Genomic DNA, 25,265 nt, shown 5'->3' on the forward strand with positions numbered 1-25,265 from the left:
ATTAAATTCACAATCAAACCTATTTTTCTTCCAAATCAAGGGGAATAGTTAAACTTAGTTATTGGTGCATTAATCCTCGAAAGAACGATCTTTACTTATCACTTTTATTACTTTAAACGAACGGTATACTTGCTGATTTCGCAACAAGTTTTTGGCGCCGTTTTCGGGGATTAATTACGCCAATATTAGTTTTAACTTTCGATCTTTGAGATTGGAATTTTATTTTTGTTTTGTTACTAATTGATTTCTCTCTTTTATGCGAGGTAAAGTTGACCGAGACACTTTACACTTTGATCCAGAAATCGAGAAGACTGCAAAGAAGAATCGAAAATTAACCAAGCTAAGGAAGAAAGAGGAATCCTCGAGTTCAGAGCCAAAAGCAGAACCCGATATGGCAGCACCTAATCCACCACCGGAGGAAAAATTTATGTAGTCAATCCTAGCTCCTCTTTTTACTAGGCCAAATTCAAGCATCGTCAGACCACCAATAAACGCTAATAATTTTGATATCCAGCCAACACTGATATCCTTGGTGGAGAAGAATCCATTTGGTGGGGAAGATTATGAAGACCCCATGATTTCATTGATATATTTATAAGAATATGTTATACAACCAAGCATCACGGGGTGTCAGATGATGCAATTAGACTCTGACTGTTCCCTTTTGTTGTAACAGGGAAAACTCTCAGATGGTTGGATAGACAAGCTCCCAACAGCATCAGAACATGGGATGATCTGGCAGCCAACTTCTTCGCAGAGCACTTTTCCAGGGAGAAATACAACAAGTTGGTGAATGAAATCACCAACTTCACTCAACAACAAGGAGAGACGTTGTGCGCAGCTTGGACCAGATTCCAAGAACTGATCAGAAAGTGCCCCCAGTACGATTTGTCAGACGAAAAGAAAGTCAGAGTCTTCTACAATGGAATGACACCAGACTCCAAAATAGTGGTCAATGGTGCAGCCGGTGGAACCATAGGAAAGAAAACAGCAACTCAAACCTTAGAGCTGATTGACTTCATGGACAGGAACGAGAACACATCAATGGCATTTCAACCAGTTCAACCAAAAAAGGGACTTCTGTAATTGGGAAATGATGATGCATCGTTAGCTGAACAAAAAATCGTATCTCAAAAGCTTGCCAGTTTAAATGCTAAATTGGACAAGATGCAACTTTCTAAAGCTCAAGTTAATTCAGTTAAATGTGAGTATTGCAAAGGAGAGCATGAGACCAACGAATGTCCAACACTTGTAGGAGTTGATGCATTCCAAGTTAATGGAGTCTGGTATGATCCAAGACCACAACAGAACTTCCAGAGAAACCAGAACAATGCTCCAGGAAACAACTTCCAAAAGAGGGTTCAAGGGGGAGGGTTGAATTACAAATCCAACAATTACTTAAACCTCCTCCTATCCCACAAAAGGAGCCATCTGAATTGGAGAAAGCGATGCTGCAACTTTCCAGAACCACTAACAATTTCATAAATAAGACAAGAGCCCATCACAAAAATCAGGATGCTTCTATCCGAAACTTGGAGAGCCAGATCGGCCAACTATCAAGACAACTAGAAGAGAGGACTAAAGGCCAGTTTCCAAGTAACACAATAGTCAATCCGCGAGAAGAATGCAAGTCAATTGTTACAAGAAGCGGAATTACGATCACTCCTCAAGAAAAAAAAGTGGTTCAGAAAAAGAAAGCAGACAAACCAGTTATTGAACCAGAACAAGAAAAAGAGGAGGAGATACCTGCAACCGAAGAACCTGCAACAAAAGACAAAGAAGAAGCAAAGGAGAAAGCTGCACAGATTTCAAAGAAGCAATGAGATTTCTCTCGTTTTGAGAAACCACTATATCCCATAAAGTTAAAGCAGTATGCACAAAAGTAACAACATGCCAGGTTTTTAGAAATATTTAAAAAGTTGCAAATTAATATTGCCTTTGCTGAAGCTTTAGCTAACATGCCTAACTATGCTAAGTTTATGAAAGATCTTTTGTCTAGAAAATATAAGTTGCAAGAATTTGAAATAGTGGCTCTTACAGAGGAGTGTAGTGCTATAATTCAGAAAAAGTTTCTACCGAAGCTTCGAGATCCAGGGAGTTTCAACATCTCGATAACGACAGGAAACATTAATGTTGGTCGGGCATTGTGCGATCTTGAAGCAAGCATCAGCCTCATGCCACTTTCTGTGACGAAGTCTCTTGGAATTTCTGAGCTGAAGCCTACTATGGTGTCTCTCCAACTTGCTGAGAGAACATTGAGAAAACCAAACAGAGTAATTGAAGACGTACTTGTTAAGGTAGACAAGTTCATCTTCCCTGCTGACTTCGTGGTCCTCGAACTGGAAGAAGAAGGAGACATGCCTCTTCTGTTGGGTAGGCCATTCCTGGCCACAACCAGAGCAATGATTGACGTAGAGAAAGGAAAGCTGGAGCTGAGAATGGATGACGAAAAGGTCACCATCAATGTGTTCAATGCTGTGAAGCACGCTGAGGATAATGTCGACTGCTTCTGAGTGGACATTCTTGAGAAACTGTTCCTTGAAAAGAAAGATCATCAGACTCTTGAAGAAGATAAAGAATTCTTTGTTGAAAATACGCCAAAGGAAGATGCTGAAATTCCAATGGAAGAATTGAAGAAGAAAGAGTCAAACATCACAATTGAAGCACCAAAGGTGGAGTTAAAAGAGCTTCCACCTAATCTAAAATACATCTTCTTAGGAGATGAAGAGACGTATCCTGTCATCATCAACAAAGAGTTATCTGAGACTAAAGAAACCAAGTTGATGAAAGTGCTCAAAAACCACCAAACAGCCATAAGATGGTCCATCTCCGATCTAAAAGGAATCAATCCTTCATTATGCACTCACAAAATACTGATGACAACATCAAACCAATGAGACAGCCTCAGCGACGATTAAATCCTACCATGAAAAAGGTAGTTCGGAAGGAAATGGTGAAACTCCTAGATGTCGGCATGATTTACCCAATCTCAGACACTGCATGGGTAAGTCCTGTCTAAACAGTGCCAAAGAAAGGTGGAGTCACAGTAATCAAGAATGAAAACAACGAACTGATTCCCACCAGAACCATAACTGGGTGAAGGATATGTGTGGATTACAGAAGATTAAATGATGCATTTATGTGTGTGGATTCCCGCCAAAGAAAGTTATATATTTATCTAGTGAGGAACATTCAAGTTATAATCTCAATTTCTTGATAAAACTGAAAAGCATTGTTTGAAGTTTTAACAGGAAGTTATACATGCATAACAGTTTGATCTCTTAAGATAATTGTGTTCCATGTTTTTCACCTCACAAAATATATCCTTGCTTCTATTTTTGATCTAGTACATTGCTGAGGACAACAACATTCAAATCTGAGAATTGTTTGATATGCTTCCAGCATATATATGATTTTAAGGCAAAAAGATAAAGAATCTTGATCAATCTTGGATAAAAGGGCTAGAATTGTTATTAAATTGATAAATCTCAATCAGATATCTTGTCACTGATTTTCTTATAATTTTGTAGGAAAACAGGACAAAAAGAAGCCTAAAATGGAAGAACAAACCCAAAGCCCCGCGCTAATAGCGCGGAATTGGCGCTAATAGCGCCAGAAGAACTTCTTGATCCAGAACCACCACACTACTAGCGCGGCACTGGCGCTAGCAGCGCCAACCATTCAAGCCAACCGCGCTGTCAGCGTGGGAACCACGCTAGTAGCGTGAACATGCAGTATGCTGAACAACACTCCCACGCTATCAGCGCCAAATTGGCACTAGTAGCGCGGGAGGTACGGGAAAATCTTAATGCTGATCTCAATCTATATCAGAAAGATTGGACCCAAGATACAGGATGAAGATTTGATCAAGAATTCTAGACAACGACACAAAGTCTATAAATAGAGACTCAGACCCTAGAGACAAAACATCTTTGGCTGAAGAGAATTGTGAGGGTCAGAGAATTGAGAGAATTCTTGGAGACTCGCGTTGGAGATCAGGATTCCACCGAAGTTAAAGACTGAAGAACATTGATCTTCCATCTTCTTTTCTTTTCTTTTTATTTTATGAACAATTTTTCTTATTTTAATTTGTTTAAGTCAGACATGAATATTTCTGGCTAATTTCTTTTTGTAGTTGGGATCACGAACCCAATGTGAATCCTTTATATTTCCTATACTATTTTTATAGGTTAATTAGTTAGTTTATTATGCATGTGTTAATTTTTTCATATCCTAATTAGAACTGGCCACTCTATTTATAGGGCTTTGAGGGTTAGAGCTCACAATAGACATATTGGAATTTTAATCTGGACAAGGGTAGAATAACAATATGTGCATGACCTAGACATAGGCTTACATAGATTGCAGACTTTTAATTCATTTGCTTAATGCTTAATTCAAGAGAAATTACTAGGACACTAGGATCTAATTGGGTTAAAGAGTTGAAATAACTAAGACATTAGGGTTCACTACTAGAAAATTCACAATCAGCAAGGGAAAAATTCCCTTGCAAAACAACAAAATTCCCTTGCAAAAACAGTCTGCGACGGAATTTGCAAGGGAACACGGTCCCTCGCTAAAACCCTCGTCGCAAATATATTTGCAAGGGAAATTTGTCATATGACAATTCCCTCGCAAATTGCTACGGAAAATTTCCCTTGCAAAAAAGTAAATTTCCCTCGCAAACAACAGACCTATCTACAGTGTTTTTCCGCCGCAGATTGTGACAGAAATTGCGAGTACAATTTCCCTCGCAAATTTCCGTAGCAGAATTTGCAAGGGCTGTATTAAATTTCCGTTGCAAAATTTGCAAGGGAACATTTTGATTTTCCCTCGCAAAAGGCTACGAATTTTGCGAGGGAACATTTTGATTTACCCACGCAAAAGGCTACGAATTTTGCAAGGGAACATTTTGATTTTCCCTCGCAAAAGGCTACGAATTTTGCAAGGGAATTTTGAAAATTTTCGCCACAAATTCTGGAATTAAAATAAAAATAAAATAAAAAATGTATTAAACTTTTGTTAATTTTCCTGTAAACAACAATGATTCCAAATGAACATAAATACATAAATTGAGCAACAAAAATCCAAAAAAATACTAGATAAACAATTAAATTAAAATTAAATAATATATCAACAAAAGTGAACAACAACAACCATCAAATCTACAACTAAAATGTCTCTAAAGTTCTAAACAAAATAAAACAATCAAAAAATATCTGATATATCTCTGAAGTCCTAAAAGAAGTAAAACATACAAACAACAACTAGTATGCCTCTAAAGTCCTAGCAAAGTCATCATCATCATCAGGGTCATCATCCGGCGCCGGTCCCTTCGACTTGTTGCAGTTGGCTTCCTTGTCCTGCATTAAAAGTTGGAGTTGTTCTTGCATTTGTTTCATAATGTCAGCTTGCTGCTTCATAAAGTCCGCTTGCTGAGTTAGCTGCTCTGTCGCAGCATGCAATTGCTCCTGAATCTGGGAGTGAGACACATCCTTTTAAGCTCATCTGCAAATACATTATTATAAAACAGTAAGTTAAATGTTTAAAATAAAATATTAATAGAATAGAGATTGAAAACATAAAAGAATTAACTATGCATTGAGTTTACCTGCAGAAACACTGTAGAGGGTCGCTTACTAGGCTTCAGCCGGCTAGCATATCCTCCCAACCCAACCACCCTTCCTTTCTTGTTGAATCCTGTAACCAACATGTTCCCATTGATTGTTTATATATCTTAAAGACAAAACACAAAACATCACAACATTCTCTTAACTTTCGTATACAGAACACAAATCAATGTAAAATATTAGTCATGATTTTACGTAAATAATAGATGTGTGGGGTTGGAACATTCTCTTAACTTTTGTATACAGAACCACAATTTAAAGCTGGTAGAAGTGGAAGGAACACACCCTTCAAACTACTTACTCCTCCCTCGACGAATACGTGGGTCAATCTTACTCGGTTCTAGTAACCATCCAAATTGATTGGTCCTTGAACCAACTTATATTTCCAATTAATACGGTGACAAATATAATATTTCCAATTATTTATACGGGTCTTTTTAATAGAATTTTCTTACTTTATTATTTTGTAATTATGTGAATGAGTATTCCAGATTTATTTGAATTTTAAATTTATATGATTTCTTTTAATATTATTTGTTATTAATTTATGTTTTATTGTATAGCGTTATTTTTTTCATTTGAATTTTGTTAAGCTTTTGTTAATAACATATGTTATTTTCTAGTAACCCCCTGATGGTCCTACCATCCAAATTGATTGGTCCTTGAACCAGGCCCGTTCCATCAGGTATTATATTATTTTTATTATTGAATGGTAATGGAATTAGATCTAAACATAAGCCTAATCAGATTTAACTGCTAACTTTTCAGGCTTAGGCTATTGATGCATCATCTTAACCACTTAATGATGGCAAAAAAAATATGGTTTTAATGTGATACTGACATATTTGATACTCTTCTTAAAACAGTAATTAGAGTTTTGTCTGTCACATCATGTTAAAGTTAATAATTTACAAAGGAAATAATGAAAACAAATAAAAACCTTCCCAAGGTGCTAATGCAGTTAACTGCAAAAATTGATAACAGCATATACTCAAACCAGAGATCTTGCAAGGACAATACCATACTTAAAATAATTAAAATAGGATTATTAGAAACTAAATTAAACATGTAATTCAAGCAAGCAAACCATTTCTTACAGTTCCACATTACAATATTATACTAATACATTGTCATATACGAGGTTTGCTATAGCAGCTTAAATAGGTTCTACACATATCATATATAAGTCAACATGAATAAAACTGAAACATCTAAGAAAAAGAAATACTGGACAAGGAAATATTAGCAATGAGATGAAAGACTGAAAGCAAAAATATTCACCTTGAGGGAGCAGATTTAGGATTGCTATAGGAGGTGTTGAGAGTGAGAATCACTAAGCCAGCAATAAACAATTGCAGCCCCACTTGTTTGAACGTCTCTTGCAATCCAAGGTCCTATAACAGAATTAATGATGGTATGGACATGGACCAACCCAAGGAGTTAAGACTTGGATAGTTAAAAGTATATTTATTTGTTTTAAATAAAACGAAGGAGCATTCAATAGAATTTTCTCCAGCTATGACGGTATCACTCCTTCATAATTTTTCTTTTATAGGTCAACCAAAATTTGGACTTATTGCTCAATCATGAAGGCCATTACCTGACGGCATATAATATAAACAAGGTATATATCAGGTTTGTAGTTTTATCTCTGAATTAATTTCACTCTTTTTTTGCTCTGTATTTACTTTTAATGGGAAATATAAATTAAAAGGCGTGAACAAGAAATTCATTAACATATAATCGCTACGGAGCAGAAGAAAATAACATAGACATACAACAACTAGAAGCAGTACATAGTAACCTACCTCAACAATGTTTCCAACAAGTTACGGCAACTGCTTATTGAGCTTAATCTTTTCCTGATTCTCTTTGATCTTCTCCTTGAACGATTCCAATTCCAGATTCGTCCTCTGCGACTCTTCCTTCATCCACAATAAACAATTCAACCAAAATCAGAAGCAACGAAATCAGGGAACCCTAAACGGAGCAGCATAGGTAGATAGTGTAATCGGAAGCATGGAAGAAATGCGTACCTCTGGCAGGATGCAGCAAAGGACCCACGGGATGAAGGATTGTGACCACTAAGGTGAAAGGGAAGAAATGTGTGCCTCTGGTGAGCTTAGTAGAGGGAATTTATAATTTCTTTACAAATATGACTCTGAGGCTGTGAAGGGCGAGGGTTGATATATATATATATAATTTCTTTGCAAAAAAACGAAAACGAAGATCTATATATATATATATATATATATATATATATATATATATATATATATATATATATATATATATATATATATATATATATATATATATATATATATATATATATATATATATATATATATATATATATATATATATATATATATATATATATATATATATATATATATATATATATATATATATATATATATATATATATATATATATATATATATATATATATATATATATATATATATATATATATATATATATATATATATATATATATATATATATATATATATATATATATATATATATATATATATATATATATATATAATATATATATATATATATATATATATATATATATATATATATATATATATATATATATAAACACGGTAAAACTGTTACATGAGAGTTCAAAGTTTAAACCTTAAAGTGAAAAAAATAAATAAAATAAAAAGCAACAGATGAAAATAAGGGCAGCAGTGGGACTTAGAACTTACCTGTGCAGAGTTAAGAGAGAGAGAGATCGGAGAAGAAAAGGGTTTAAGATAATGTGTTGGGATATGTACCTCCGCCGTCGAACACTCTCCCTGTTAGAGCGAGTCAGGTCCTAAAACTAGAAGGAGCCAAACAATTGGAGAGTGAAAGGAGGGAACTATAATATTGGAGGGAAATGTGAGTGGGAGAGGAAAAATTGGAGGGACGATGCAGGTGAGAGCGAAAGGAAAAAGAGAGGGATTTTTTAATCTAACACTTATATCCTAAAACATAGAATAGAATCTAAAAAAAATAAATTATACACAATATGTAAACAAAAAATAATATTAAATTAAAAATAGAATACATAGGATATAATATTAATAATAATAAAAAATAATAAAAATAAAGATTATAAAAAAGAATATATATAAATATCAAAAATAGAAAATTAAATAATAAAAATATTCTATTAATAAAATTCACAATTATAGTGAAATAGAAAAATACTAATATAGTTAAATAAAAACGAACAATCATAATATTATGTAGCAGAAATCAAAGAAAATATCATTTCATCTTGTGAGTCTTACACTCACAATAGTTATAAGAAATCTTCAAACTTAACCACTTTCCCTCGCAAATGACTATGAAATTTTTAAATTTAAAAATTTTCGCCAATTTTTTTTTGGTAAACATAGGATCGCCAAAATTTAAAATTATATATGTGTGTGTGAGGTTAATATTATTCATATTGTACAAGATAATTTGATCACGTATACTGATATGAAAATATAGAGTCATATGAAGAGAAAATAAAATTATGAATATATTCATGTGTTTTCTGTTTCTGTTTCATCCTCATCATATAAAGTAGTGTTTTAAAACCCCACCCAGTCCCCCGGGTCAACCCTGACCCCTTTGCTTTGAGGGTTGGAGTCACAAGTTGAACCCTAAACCAATCAATTTCACCGTTAGATCGATTATGTCGATCCAACAGTTATATTTATTTTCATATATGTATGGTTATGATTCCTCATATTCACATTAAATATGAGGAATCATAATCATACAAAGGTAAAAAAAAATATAAAAGTCACCGTTAGATATGAATAATAATGAGTCAAGAATATGACAAAAAAATCCCAGTACGATCAGATGGTAGATGAAGGAGATATCGAAGAATAATCAAAGATTTCTCTTTCTTATCTTAAATTAGCGTATTTTCTAAAATGGTTATCTCCCTCTTTTCCTTACTCGTGACTGATTTCCATACTCTCTTATCATCAAAATGCTACTTACACACATTCAAAGTTAGGGACCTCAAGACTAATTTTTTTACAAGGGGCTAAAGTGGGGACCATAGTCCTATAAATGATCAAATTTAGGGTTAAGGGTTTAAGGTTTATGCTATTCACGCACGTTCAAAAGGCTGCTGAACATCTTGAATTGGGAACCCTAGCTTTCTTTATTGGGCTGGACTTGACTTTTAATTAAGTGGTTAAAGCCCAACTACAAATACCAATGCCCATTTTGGTGGCATCGGAAGCATGTGTCACTTTTCATTTAATTTGTACAGTGATGACGACGAGGGTGGTTGGAACAGGAATCTTTCAGACATTTTTCCTCTGCTTCTCATTATTGAATAATTTTTACACACACCTTAAATATCAACAGAGTCTTATCTTTCCTATGATTAGTTGACATAGACACTACTGTCATTACATGCTCTCAATGTCTGCCATAAAGGATGCGGCGACATATTTAATGATTTTTTCTCATACGCATGATGCGGTGACCAATTTATGTCTTTGTCCCTTTTAAATTTGATTTATATATTATTTTTGAATTTTGTGAGGGAATATATTTTTTGTTTCCCTCGCAATTTGGGAGGGAATATATTCCCTCGCAAATTGTGAGGGAATTTGAGAGAAAATATATTCCCTCGCAATTTGCGAGGGAATTTGTGAAATTTCAGTTGCAATTTTCAGATCCTAAATTTTGCGAGGGAACTTCCGTCGCCAATTTTTTCCGTCACTGTTTTCGTCACAAACTTATGATTCTTGGGAGGGATTCAATTTCCCTTGCAAATTGCGACGGAATTGCGACCAAACTGCAAGGGATTCTGCGACGGCAATGTAGTAACAGAAATCTTGTCTGTTTTCCCTCGCAATTATTTTTTCCTTGCAAATTTCGTCGCAGTTTGCAAGGGAATTTTTCCCTCACAAGTTTCCCTTGCTATTCGCGACTTTTCCAGTAGTGCTTCCGGCTTATTTAAGTTGAGGGCCCTTGATGCCTTTACCTAGACAATAAGGGACTTTAATTTTTCCGCTTTCGAATAGATATTAAACGGGTGCCCAAGAGTTTATTTCTAGCGTCAAGGAACTTTGTCTTCTCGCTTCTTGCATGTGGTAACGCTTGTAATCATCTTTTCACCTTTTCCTTCAATATAGAAGGGAATAGTCTGAGTTTTATGGCATCATCAGTAACATCATTCATCTTAATTGTATCACACATCTATAGGATTGAAGTAATATGCAAATTAGGGCTTTCCATAGACTTAGAGTAACACAATTTCCCATGGTACGCCTTCGACCTTCTTCATTGCTTGCTATATTATTGTTTTCTCAAGAAAATTGTGAACTGCAGTTTCTCAAGTTTTATCTTTTCTTGAGCAACTTTTTTAGTCCTCTTCATTGTTCCTGAGATTTCAGGTCAAACTCAAAAGTATCATGATAAGCAATACTTTGCGTAAACCATAAAAAAATAAATTAAAAAATGAAATAAAATGTATAAAAAATGAGATAGAATATTGTTACTACAAATTAAAGTTATTATCAATGTCACTACCAGTTCATTTTACCGTTGGATTGATTATGTTGATCCAACGGTTCTAATTTAACTTTTTAAAAATCTTATTTATTCTTCTTATATTTAATATTTAATATTTATTTACACTGAATGCTTTTACATTAAATATGGAGAATCATACATTAAATATGGAGAATCATAACCATACAGAGGTAAAAATAAATATAACCGTTAGATCAACATAATCAATCTAATGGTAAAACAAATTGGTAATAACACTAATTAATAGTAACAATATCTTATCTCAAGCAAAATTACTTAAACTAAAATATTTCAAAGTAAAAAGAAAAACAATTAAAATAGAAATCAATTGCCCAATGCAAGACACTGTTAGCAACACTTACTGTTGCACACAAACCAATCTAAAACCTGTACGTGACCTTACAGTAAGTACATTGATAGGCAAGTAATAAAAAAAAGTGAGAAAAGTATCGTTGCCACTTATAGCAATAACTCATCATCTTGGACTTAATTAGTTAAACCGAATCACTTTGAAAGGTTTTGAATAATTGAAAAAAAAAAATTAAGACAAATAACTAATAGGAAATAAATTAAATAATATAAAAATAAATAAAAACAGTTAAGAAAGGTCCTAAGCAATGAGAATAATAAGTTAGGGTTTCGATTTTTCTCCTATCTTCTTTTATTAATTCTTAATTCAGTTGTAATTCAATAATATTAATTTTGTTGCTAGTCAATTTTTTTTAAGTTAGCTAAGATCCAATCTCTTGATGCTGTAACCCTTTAAGTAAATCAAACAATTGTAAATACTTTGGTCGATAGACATTTAAACCTAAAAATTTTATAAAGATTGCACAAATGTGGTGTTGGTCACCATTCGTCTCTATGGCAGCCTATCTGTTTCAAATTATGTTCAGATTTCTTAGGATCAATCTATTTCTTGCTAAATCATAGAAGCATTAAGAATATGATAAAACACTCCACAGAGGAAAATTAATAGAGTTGAGTTGAAAACAAAATTGATTCATAGCAAATTTCTTTTGGATTCTAAATACATATAACTCAAATGAGTTAGCAAAACAAGAAAGAAAAGAGAAGAGAGATTAAGGAAGACTCCATGAAAGAGGGTTCTGTGGAGCCTCCTCATTCCTCCAAAATACAAAAGAAATCTAATGAAAACTATATGCTTTTCTAAGACCTAAGAATCCCTATTCATAGACTTTCAAACTGGTTGCACGCTCTAGTGGTTGCACTTCTCTGCGCAAAACTCTTATGGCAGTTCATATTTCATCATGTATCTTGCGTGCTATATATGATCTTCATACCGATATAGCATACACCTTCTAGAAGATGTCATATAATTTAGCTTTGTCATTCCAACTCTCCATTATCCTAGTGCTCAAATGCTCTATTATCTTAGCGCTCCAGTGTTCCATGTCAAGAGGGAATACCGATGTCTGAAAAAGAAAAAAGTAAAAAGAAGGGATAAATCACCCAAAAATTCTAAGAAAATAACAAAACAACATGTAAATCATAAGTATGTCCTAAATGCATGAAAAAAAATATAAACCTAGGTTATGACAGCTTTTGCCAATTTTTAAGAAGAAGCATAGGGTTTTCTGTTCAATTTAATGTTAGTTTTAATTATATCAGATGATCTTTAGTGCTCTAATTATAATCTACCATGACATAAAATAAACGTGAGAAAGTAAACCAAATTCTTTAGATTTATCCGAAAGTTTCTACTGTTATTCTATCTACTCTTAGAGTTGAAAGGGAAGAGAATATCACTTCCTTTAGGTCGATTGTAACATGTATATTTACGTAACATACATCAGCTCTTGGAATCCATGCACCTACCTAGTAGTAGCTTTTTTAACAAACCATACATTGGGGGGCATGTGATTGCTCCCTCATAAACTTGATATACGTGCATTCAAAATATGTGCATACTTTTTTTTTGTTGGATAAACCACATGTATCCTTTACTAAAGACAATTCTGTTCGAGCCAGGAATATCTACATTATGGTGGGACTGACTATTCCAAAGAAATTTTTTTGCATTCACAAGATCTTGAACCCAATACCTTACATAAGCGGAATCAAGTATATACTACTTCAACCAACCCCTATTGGTATATGTGCATACTTAAAACAAGCATTAATTTGATTAGAGAATGCTTTGCTTCTTCTTATATATTAACAAAAGCTTAGTCAGAATCTCAGACTCTAATCTGAGTTTTTTCCACCTGCAGATGTACTTACTAGTAGGCTCTATTAGTTAGTTCTCATACTCTACGGTATACCGCTCTCTCTCAATTGGCGGAAAGAAAGCAACCAACTTGCTACAACAACAAAAGAAAAGGGAATAATATAAAGCATACCTTTAAATGCAAGTTATAGAAGACCCTCCCTCCATAGGTTTCAGAGGAAGAAGCATTTAGCAGAAAAAATCCATTATTCTCTAAAAACAGCAAGATCTCAGACAGTGGAGTCTTGTAAACCTCGTAAGAGGAAATCTGAACGGTAGCCTCATCATCGTTGAGCCTAGTTGTTGAAACTACAAAAACAGAACTAGGTTGGGGAATCTTCCTTTGAGTTTCTTGCTTCACTGCATATTCTTGTTGGGAAATTCTCGATAGAAGCTCCTCCTTTTTCTTAATTAGTCCTTCCACCTGCTGTTGTAACTGAGGTATGTATTTTAAGACTCGCCAAATTGTGTCCGGAATGCTCATTTTTCTCTGCAACATTAACATGAATGAGATATCACTATTGATGATAATTTAGATTATAAATGAAGACTGCCGGGTACCACAGAAATTTGTATATGAATACAGGATTAATGTGAAACAAGCTATTACTAACATGTCCTTGTTCGGAGTAGTTGTTTCATCCCGTTTGCATTACTGCTAAAATGAGTGCTTATTTGATGCGTGAGTTACAAATTAAATAAACATATAAAGAAGGTTGTTTTTTACAACTTTATGGAAGTAATAATCGTCTTGAAAAATTTAACTTTTTTTGTGGGCAAATTAGTTTGAATATTAATCCAAGAATGAGCCTAAATGCATAGGAAATGGAAACGGGTATATATTATGAACCCATAAAAAAAATAAAAAATAAAAACTGGTATATATTTATCTTGTAATCAATATTCTCAAATTATTTTGATTAATAAACATCCAAGTTGACAATAATCTGTTAGAAACAATCATGTTAGCGATGGATAACCATTCTTATTTTAGTGAAGTTTTTGCTTACAAAAGATTTTAAAGAAGGGTTTTTGATGCATGAGAACAGTTTCTCTTTAAGTAAAAGAGGAAGGAAAGAGAGGACTTAAAGTACCGTTTGATCTGTGGTTGGAAGAAGTGAACGAAGTGAAGAAATCAACCTATTGATCTTCGTTCGACGAGCACGTTCACTAGCATTGTGGTTAAGCTTCTTGACCCTGACAAGGTCAGGGGATAGTGTAGACCTTTCAACCTCAACATGTGGCTGTGAGAAAGAAACATTATGGGGAAATGAGTACTCTGAGGACCCGGTATCTTTATAGAAGTAGTTCTTCTGGTTATGGCTTAAGGACTCCTCCACTCTGAACCAATTCATGGTTGAGAATATTGTAGTAGTGTAGAATGCAAGAATGATATGGATTTGTTAGAGGCAGTGAATGACTCAATAAGGATGATCATGACTTGTTTATATATAGGTATACAATATCATACTTTATGTAAGCAACCATGTTTATTATATGTGATTTATTTATCTCAGGTTACATAAGATACAAACAAGATACTAGAGTCAATTATTTTTAAAAAAAAATAAAAAATAGTGGATCATACTATCTTATTTCTGTTGCACGAGATAATTATGTCATATGCGATCCAAAATAATTATTTCCTTATTATATATGTACTGTATTTCCTTGGTAAGAGAGCTTATGGATGTGCTAGGCGCGCACGCAACCATGTTATTTCTTTTTCTGCATATTATAATGCCGTATATTCTCTTTATTATACTTCCAGAAGTTCCAGTTAAGCGTAAGACAAGATTAGGTGTCTTCTGAAAAGTCTCCATATAAAATCTTTACCATGTTACATCTGGCTTGCTGAGTCTGCAAAAGAAGAACGGTCCGATACAAGAAAAGAAACAAATTAACCTTCAACTAAAATCACAAAGACATATTAGTCCACCATACCCATTCTAACCTTGGTCAAATTAAAATTATTTGAGATGTAGATTACATTACTGATTACATAACATGGTATTGTAGCCACAAGAGACCTGATTGAAAATTTTAAAAGTAACAATACTGTTCCTCCTATTACAGTGATCTATGTCCGTTTCGAATTCTATACTTGCATGGTCTAATTGTACATTGTTCGGAAATATAGTGCACAACTTTCACGGCTTTGATATATATATATATATATATATATATATATATACATCTGTCTTCTGGTGATTATGTTCAGATAAAATGGAGGTAAATTACTTCAAAAAATGAGAAGGGATATTCTTACTACTAAAATTTTTCACTACCAACTTACTACCTATCTAATCATCATTAGATTAATATTTTCTCTCTCTTCAAAAACTTTTTAATATTCTATCTCTTTGATCCAATAGTGATGTGATGGGTAGTAAGTTGGTAGTAAGAATTTTTGGTAGTTAGAATATTCTCACTCTAAAAAAATTAGGTTTGAATAGATTTGGATTGGTGAAAAAAAAAAACGGTAACTCTAATTGAACCCAACTTAGTATCCAATTTTTATTTTCATTAATATTTGACACGTTAAAATGAAGAAAATAAAAGGAATTTTATTTGGTATGATTCACAGGTTACTCATATATGCATTGTAAATATCACAAATTTAGAAAAGAATCAAAATTCCATATTCGATATGTAACAATTATTTAGTATATTATTTAGAATAAATGGGATAGGATATTGTGACACACAAATAATGTTACGTACAATGTTACGACCACATCTTAATCGTTGATTTCCGCCAATCAACGGTTATCATTTATTGCAAATTAATAATTATGTTGTCATTGTATACACACATCATCCATTTGGTAAACACAACTCATATTCGTGTATAGTGATTCCCGAGTTCAATGATATCTCTTTAATAAATATCTTAGGAAGAGTATTAGATCCAAGAGCAATTCACTAGTATTTGACTAGACACTTGTGTCACTCAAACATAACACATTTAAATCCATCCAATTCAAAATGCTTTCGATTGAGGTTTTTTTTCCTATCAAATTCAAATTGATTCTATTTATGTCATCAAATCAGCATATATTTGTATTCTTAAACTCATTTCAAAAATAATAAATTCAAAGAAAATAAAAAAATAAAAAGTATTAAGAAAGTACAAAAAGAGAGAGTATCATGATTGAGTTTTGCGGGTTTCAATTTTTCTAATATAATCAAAAACTCAACCCGACCTAGGTCGATTTTTTCTATTTATATTATTAAATTATTAACTACTAGATATCGACGTATCATGATTTTAAATTGCAGTCTTTTCTATTAAAATATTAAAATATTGGTAATTTTGTAACAGCAATTATATGACATCACTTGTATTTTAAAATAATTATTACAGCTATTTACCCAAAAAAATAATTATTACAGTTGTAATTTAAAATCATGTTATATATAAATAATTTTAGGTCAAATATGCATCCATCTAAAATGAGATTTGTTTTGGCCCCACTGTGTAATTGTATAAATGTGTCAACGCAAATTGTCTGAAGTGGATGCTTGTAAAACCTAATCATATAGCCACTAATGTATACACATGATTGGGTTCCAAAATTCTGTATATAAGAATAACGAAATATGATGTTGACATGACATGCTACATTAGCATGCGTTACTTATATTAAGTAGTACATGATAATAAATAATTTACGAAGACAAGAAAGTTTGCCCCGGATGACTGCTGTACAAAATATTGGTTAATCCCTAGTCAATATGGGCATGTCTTCTACGTCTCTCTTCTTTCTGTTTCAAGTTCAACAAAATACGTGATAAGTAATTGTTAAATTTTTTATAATTATTGGGGGCTACAATTAATTATAGTTTTTAATATTTTAATGAAATTAAGCTAACATTTTATAGGCCACTTGATTAAGTGATCATTTTGTTTGAGTTTGGATACCTGTAATGCTGATTATTATGGGTAAAAGTATAGGTATAACTCATAGACCCGTGATGAAAATAGACCATGGTTATGTTGGACTTCCTCCTTCAATGCTAAGCCCAAGTCCATTGAGGGGTTTCCTAAAAATCCTAACCCTAGATCTCACCTCCTTTATATATTCATTAGTTGTGGGTGGAGGCTAAGTTAAGAGATTAGAGAGATAATTATTTGATTATTTGAGCAAAGCTTTATGCTTTGCATTTGAGAGATCTCTAGAGAGAGTTTGAGTGAAACATCTCTAGGGTAGTTTGATTATCACCATTGTTGGAGAGGTTGGGTTAACCACCACATTGGTGTATTCTGATTATTTTGTAACCATTATTTTTATAGTGGATTTTTGATCTGAACTAGGTCCCGTGGGTTTTTACTTCTTCATTGAAGAAGGTTTTTCCACGTTAAATCTGGTTGTGTTCTTCTTCTCTCTCTCCTATTTTGTGATTTTTCGTTTTGATTTTTTCACTGCGCTGTCCGACCTGGTGAAGTTCAGGCCAAGGTATTGCCGAGATCCGAGATCAGGATCTTGTTGATTGACTTCCGCACAAAGGTCCCTAAGCCGATCTGAGGGAACCGAGTTTTTCCCAACAGTGGTATCAGAGCCCGAGTTCGACGGGTTCTGAGGGAGACAAGATGGAGACCAGTGGCATAACCAATGATGGAGACATGTTTAAGTTGACCGCAGATAATTTCACCTATTGGAGACCGATGATGGAAGATTATCTTTACTGCAAAGATTTGCATGAGCCTATTATCCTTGATGAGAGACCGACAGACAAAACTGATATGGAGTGGGAGATCCTGAGTCAGAAGGCGGTAGCCACGATCAAGAAATATATTGATAAAAGCCTCTTTGAGCACGTGTCCGAGTTCACGAATGCGTATGAGTTGTGGACGAAGCTGGAGTCCATGATTCAGAAGAAGATTCCCAGGAATAAAGTATACCTGGTTCGCCGACTTGTGAAGCTTGAATACAAGGACGGCATGAGCATGATTGAACACCTCAACACCTATAAAGGTATTGTGAATCAGCTGTCAAAAGCTGAGATGAAAATTGATGATGAGATGCAGGCTTTGCTGCTGTTGAGCACGCTGCCAGAAAGCTGGGATACTCTGGTGGTGACTTTGAGTAATTCAGCTCCAGAAGGAAAGTTGAAGATAAATGTCGTGACAGACAGCCTCCTGAGCGAAGAAGTCAGGAGAAGAGAACAAAGTGTTTCGAGCACGTCTGAGGCCAACGTTGCTGAAAACAAAGGGAAATCCGACTCCCGAGGTAGAAACAAAAGTCGGTGTCGAGATCGTGACAAAAGAGGAAAGTCCAGAGGTCGGTCAAAGTCGAAATATGAGTTGAAGTGTTTTTACTGTGGAAAGACAAGCCATAAGAAGCCAGACTGCTGGACCCTGCAGAATGATGAGAAGAACGGCTCTAAGAAGCCGGATCAGATTATTCCCAAGAAGAGGGAAGACATGAGCACCACTGCGGTGGCTGCCAACCAGGATGCCAAGATATTCCTCCTAGGTGAGGATAATTATTTGAATGTTGCATATGATGACTGCACCTGGATTGTTGACTCTGGTGCCTCCTTCCACGTTACTTCACACAAAGGTTTTTTCTCCTCTTATCGAGGTGTTGAATTTGTAGTCGTGAAGATGTGAAATCAAGTGACCAGCAAGATTGTTGGAATCAGTGATGTAACTCTGACCACGGATGTCGGATGCCGACTTGTGTTGAAAGATGTAAGGCATGTTCCTGACATGCGTTTGAACCTAATCTCGGTAGGCAAACTTGACGATGCCGGGTTAGTGAACTACTTTGGTAGTGTTAGATGGAAGCTGGCCAAGGGAAACTTGGTCGTGGCCCGAGGTAAGAAGGAAGGCTCCTTGTACGTGATGCAAGGAAAGATCAATGGCGGAGAAGCCAATTCTGTTCGAGATGAACCTAGCTTAGAGCTATGGCACAAGCGCCTCGGCCACATGAGCGAGAAAGGGCTCCAGGTCCTGAACAAGAAAAGATTATTGACCGGGTTGAAAGGCCAAGCGTTGGAAAGTTGCACGCATTGCCTAGCTGGAAAGTCGCACCGAGTTTCTTTTGTGAGACCGGATCAACCAAGACGACGCAGGTACATTCTTGACCTCGTCCATACTGATGTCTGCTCCATGTCGGAAAGATCCCTTGGAGGAGCTCAGTACTTTGTTTCATTTATTGATGACCATTCCCGCAAAGTGTGGGTATATTTGTTGAAGTCTAAAGACCAGGTACTCCAATCCTTTAAAGAATTTCATGCGATGGTTGAAAGGGAGACTGGCAAGAAATTGAAGGTGGTCCGATCTGATAATGGTGGTGAGTATTGCGGCCCTTTTGATGCATATTGCAGAGCGGCCGAGATCCGACTTGAGAAGACGCCCCCCAAGACTCCACAGTTGAATGGACTTGCTGAGAGGATGAATAGAACTATAGAAGAGAAGGTCCGAAGTATGTTGTCCAATGCCGGATTGCCGAAATCATTCTGGGGAGAAGCCGTCAAAACAGCTGTTGACTTGATCAACATCTCACCATCACGGCCACTTGAAGGAGAAATTCCAGAAGAAGTCTGGACAGGTCGGAAAGCGACATATAATCAATTGAAGGTGTTTGGATGCCGAGCTTTCGTGCATATCCCTAAAGATGAAAGGGCTAAACTTGATGCAAAGACCAAAGAATGCATTTATCTTGGTTCGCCGAGATGTGAGTTCGGGTTCCGACTTTGGGATCCAATCAATAAGAAGATCGTGAGAAGTCGAGATGTGATCTTTCATGAGCATGAGAACATTCATGACATCTCGAAGCCCAAATTTCGAGTTACTGTCAGACACGAAGAACCCATCCCTACTGTCCGAGCTGAAGCAGGGGGAGAAAATCAAGAAAATGAAGAAAATGATGATCAGCAACAAGCTGAAGATGACTAAGACACTAAGGTCTGAGTTGATGATGAGATCCGGGATGAGAATGATGAACTGGGTCCTCAAGCTGAAGAACAGCCGAGATATCCAACTCGAGAAAGAAGACCCTCTACGAGATACTCATCTGATGAATACACCGTTGTTGCTGAAAACGGTGAGCCTCAGAGTTATGATGAGGCTGTGACGAGCTCAAAGAAAGAAGAATGGGAAAAGGCAATGCAAGCCGAGATGAAGTCTCTGCACGAGAATCAGACTTATGAGCTGACCGAGTTGCCAAAAGGAAGACGAGCTTTGAAAAATAAATGGTCTACAAGATTAAGAACGAAGAGAACGGGCAGAAGCCTAGATACAAAGCCCAGATTGTAGTGAAAGGCTGCAATCAGAAGAAAGGAGTAGACTTTGAGGAGATTTTTTCTCCTGTGGTGAAAATGACCTCGGTCCAAACTGTGTTAGCCATGGCGGCTTCGATGGACCTCGAGGTAGAACAAATGGACGTGAAGACGACATTTCTTCATGGTGATTTAGAACAAGAAATATAAATGGAGAAACCTGAAGGATTCCAAGCTCCAGAGCAAGAAGACTTGGTATGTCGATTCAAGAAGAGTCTATATGGCTTGAAGCAAGCACCTCGGCAGTGGTACAAGAAGTTTGAATCATTCAAGATTGATCATAAGTTTGAGAAGACAGAAGCCGACCACTGCGTATTTATGAAGAGATATGAGGCTGGAGATTTTTTGATCATGATGTTATATGTTGACGACATGCTTATTGTAGGGAAAGACAAATCGAGGATAACCGCCCTGAAAAAGGCGTTGAGCTCGTCCTTCGCAATGAAGGACCTCGGCCCTGCAAAGCAGATTCTCGGAATCAAGATCATCCGATATAGACAGAAGAAGCTACTGTGGCTGAGTCAAGAGAAATATATTGAGAAGATTCTAAAGAGATTCAGCATGGACAAAGCTAAAAAAGTGAGCACCCCCCTTGCCGGACACATAAAGCTGAACCAGAAGCAATGTCCGAGATCTGATGAAGACAAAGATGAGATGATGAAGGTCCCATACTAATCCGCCGTCGGAAGCTTGATGTATGCAATGGTTTTCACTAGACCCGACTTGGCGTATGCTGTTGGAATGGTAAGCCGGTATTTGACAAACCCCGGCAAAGAGCACTGGGAAGCAGTGAAGTGGATCTTCAAGTACCTCCGAGGTACGACCGACTTATGTCTCCGATTTGGAGAAGGCAAAGCCGAGTTGCAAGGCTACTCAGATTCTGATTTAGGGGGAGATGCCGACTCGAGGAAGTCGACTACAGGATATTTGATGAGATTTGTCGGAGGAGCTGTCTCTTGGCAATCAAGACTTCAGAAATATGTTGCACTATCGACAACTGAGGCTGAGTACATTGCCGCTACTAAGGCAAGCAAAGAGATGTTGTGGATGAAGAAGTTCCTCATGGAACTCGGCCATAATCAAGACAAGTACGAGCTGGGTAGTGACAATCAAAGCGCAATCCATCTTGCGAAGAATTCGACCTATCACTCCCGCACTAAGCATATTGATGTGAGGTATCACTGGATCCGGGATGTGGTGGAAGGTGGAGAGCTCGAACTCGTCAAGGTGCATACTGACCAAAATTGGTCCGACATGATGACGAAGCCGGTTCCAGCAAGTAAATTTGAAGACTGCTGTGAAGGAGCCGGGTTGATGTTGAAGCCGACGCATTGAAGTCGGAGGGGGAGATTTGTTGGGCTTCCTCCTTCAATGCTAAGCCCAAGACCATTGAGGGGTTTCCTAAAAACCCTAACCCTAGATCTCACCTCCTCTATATATTCATTAGTTGTGGGTGGAGGCTAAGTTAAGAGATTAGAGAGATAATTTGAGAGATAATTATTTGATTGTTTGAGCAAAGCTTTATGCTTTGCATTTGAGAGATCTCTAGAGAGAGTTTGAGTGAAACATCTCTAGGGTAGTTTGATTATCACCATTGTTGGAGAGGTTGAGTTAACCACCACATTGGTGTATTCTGATTATTTTGTAACCATTATTTTCATAGTGGATTTTTGATCTAGACTAGGTCCCGTGGGTTTTTACTTCTTCATTGAAGAAGGTTTTCCCACGTTAAATCTGGTTGTGTTCTTCTTCTCTCTCTCCTGTTTTGTGTTTTTTCGTTTTGATTTTTCCGCTGCGCTGCCCGACCTGGTGAAGTTCAGGGCGAGTTATTGCCGAGATCCGAGATCAGGATCTTGTTGATTGACTTTCGCACAAAGGCCCCTAAGCCGATCTGAGGGAACCGAGTTTTTCCCAACAGGTTAATAAGTTTAGCTAGATATCCTTTATATTCATATTACATTATTATTTGACGAATGTTTTTAGTTATTTCATTCAATTTTTGGCCAAAGAAGGAAATTGTTTGTTATAACTAGGAATTTGTGAATTTGCTTAGGCTGAAATTATTTGGGATGCATTAGTGTATATGATCGGTCTTTCTAAATGGGACAAATCTCTAAAGCTCATATATGCTTGCTGAGCAACTTTTGTTTGAGGGTTGTAAAAGAAGTTATTAGATACTCTTTGATCTAGGAATCTATCTCCCAAAAGGAAATGAATTTTTAAACCCAGCGTTCTGGTATTGACATTGATACTAATCAACATATCTCAATACTTGGTTTACACAAGCCAATTAACTATTGACTTTGATACTACTGTTGAGTAACTGAGGAAGTCTATGGAAAGAGGAGATTTACCATTAAATGGGTTAAGCGACAAACTCACTATGATAAGTGAGCTAAAATACGATACTCAATTCAAAACTTTAAAACATTAGATTTATCAATCATTCCATTTACATGATTTACACATAGTTCATTTCTAACCAATATAAAATTTCTTCAATTCCCAACACTACTCATTTGAGTTCTAAGTTATGGATAAGATGCCATAAGGTTAAAAATTTTAAATGCTGCTAATACTTACTAAAAAGAAAAAAAAATTCTATCTTTATCCATATTTTTTATAATTCCTGATAAATCAAAAAAAATTTCCCCTGTGAATGTACCTACAGTTGCTCTGAAAGTCAGATTTTTTTTTATTCAGTTCTACAATCAGCCAGAGCTTGGGATATGTGAAAAAAGTGATGAGTAACTGCGTGGCTTATATAAAATTTTCCACGGCTGGGTTTGAACATAAAGTTAGATTTTTTTATTATTATTATTCTTTTTCTTTCAATAACATGTACAAGTAAACGACACAAGCTAATGGGTCCCCTGTTAATTCATTAATTGATTAATCATTCAATTCTTGGACCCAGGTTTCCTATTTTATTCCGTGATGGCATGAAGTGATAGGGTGTTGCAACATAACATACATTAACTCCTGAAATACATGTACCTTCCTCGTAGTAGCTCGTTTAGAACAAACCATATATTGGAAGCATGCGATTGCTCCCTTGTAAACTTGCAATCCGTGCATTCAAAATATGTTCAAACTTTTAGATGTCAAATTTCGTAACAGTACGCTGAAAATAATGGGCTTCTTCTGCTAAATGTTTATTCTTCTGAAACCTTTAGGAAGTGTTTGGTTGGAGACAAGTGAAAATATTCTTGGGAAAGTGTATGTGGGTAAGAGACATCTCCACGTTTGGTTGAAGCATTGTGGTAGATTTTCCCATCAAAACGCTTTGCCTAGCAATTGAGGGAAATGAGTAAAAAATGAGAGTCTGTACTGTTTAGGAAGTCCTTTATAAAGGTGGAATTGTTGGAAGAAATCGGATAAATGAAAAAGGGATGAATGGCATGACAGATTTACCCTTCTTTCTTAAGCATACGTGACCTTTCAAACTTTTAAAATAAAGGTTACTTTCGTAATTGAAGATATTTTTCCCATCTAATTTTTATTTTCAACCAAACATACATCAGGCTTTTTAACCCAATTTTCCCATCAATATTTTGCGGTACCAAACAACTTTTTATAAACTTTCCTACCAAACTTACTTTCCTTTGTTTTTTCTATCAATTACATTTTTCTAGTAAAAATTTTTTTCTCCCGAACCAAACACTACATTGAAGGGAGGGTCTTTTGTTGATGTAGTTGGTCATTTTTTTGGCCAATTCGGAGAGAGAGAGAGAGAGTGTGTGATATTCGGTCAAGTTTGAGAACTAATTAATAGTGCCTATCGATAAAAACTCAGATTGAAGTATGGGATTCTAACTAAGAAAAAGAAACAACTTTTTTTTCTTTTTATTTTTTTGGTAAATTGACCTTAATTACCTCTTTGAGGCAAGTCATTCCTGAGTATCTTCACAAGCTTTAACTCTTTGAGTCAGCTATGAGACTAATGTCGAGTCACTGCTTAATCATAACTTTGCTTCTTCTTATGTATTAACAAAACCTTAGTTAGAATCCCAAACTTAATTAATACATTTGAATAATTGTGATTATAAAAACATATAGTAAAATATAGTAATAAAAGACCAATTGTAATAACAGAAGTCAATGTATCTACCAAATAGTGGTAGCTTAGTTGGTAGCAAGGAACCTGAGAAAGCGAAAAAGAAAAGGCTTGGTTCGATCTTGATATGTCACCTTTGGGAAGGGTTTAAATATTTTCATCCATGATCCACCTAGCACTCCGAACTAATCTCATAGCTGGCTAAAAGAGTCGAAGCTTGTGGGATACCGAGAGGAGCCAACTCGCCTCAAAAAGGTAATTAGGGTTGGGTAGCTAAAAAAAGGTCAATGTTGTTGCGTCTTGGAGCCTGACAATTCTTAGTCCGACCTCAGATTCAATTAGCTCGGCCTGCGGAAGCGTGGGTGAACAGTAATAGCAAATCAAAAATAAAACAGATAAAAAGGAAGAGAACACTGAGAATTTTAATGAGAAAAACCTTTTTGATGTGAAGAGTAAAAACCACAGGACCAAGTCCTAAAAAAGTCAACTATGAATAATG

At 35.5% G+C, this 25,265-nt stretch overlaps 1 protein-coding gene and 1 pseudogene across 1 annotated transcript; one reads left to right on the forward strand and one right to left on the reverse strand.

Moving 5' to 3' along the window:
* Nucleotides 1–1,958: 1,958 nt before the first annotated feature.
* LOC133315085 (uncharacterized) lies at nucleotides 1,959–2,897 on the forward strand. The gene is made up of 2 exons (XM_061516641.1): nucleotides 1,959–2,498; nucleotides 2,547–2,897. Exons 1-2 carry the CDS (start codon nucleotides 1,959–1,961, stop codon nucleotides 2,895–2,897), a joined length of 891 nt encoding a protein of 296 aa, XP_061372625.1.
* A 10,441-nt stretch (nucleotides 2,898–13,338) lies between these two features.
* Nucleotides 13,339–14,813, reverse strand: LOC133315086 (transcription factor ORG2-like; annotated as a pseudogene).
* Nucleotides 14,814–25,265: the final 10,452 nt, after the last annotated feature.

Source organism: Gastrolobium bilobum, unplaced genomic scaffold (genome assembly GCF_033153095.1).
Source record: "Gastrolobium bilobum isolate Gb01-03AN ecotype WA unplaced genomic scaffold, APGP_CSIRO_Gbil_v1 utg3760, whole genome shotgun sequence".
Taxonomy (NCBI): Eukaryota; Viridiplantae; Streptophyta; class Magnoliopsida; order Fabales; family Fabaceae; genus Gastrolobium; species Gastrolobium bilobum.

Bases quoted from the DNA above. Each gene is read 5' to 3' on its own strand.
- LOC133315085 (XM_061516641.1), top strand. From the start codon at position 1,959: ATGCCTAACTATGCTAAGTTTATGAAAGATCTTTTGTCTAGAAAATAT. The intron at 2,499-2,546 runs GTCGACTGCTTC...TTCCTTGAAAAG, and splicing joins TGAAGCACGCTGAGGATAAT to AAAGATCATCAGACTCTTGA.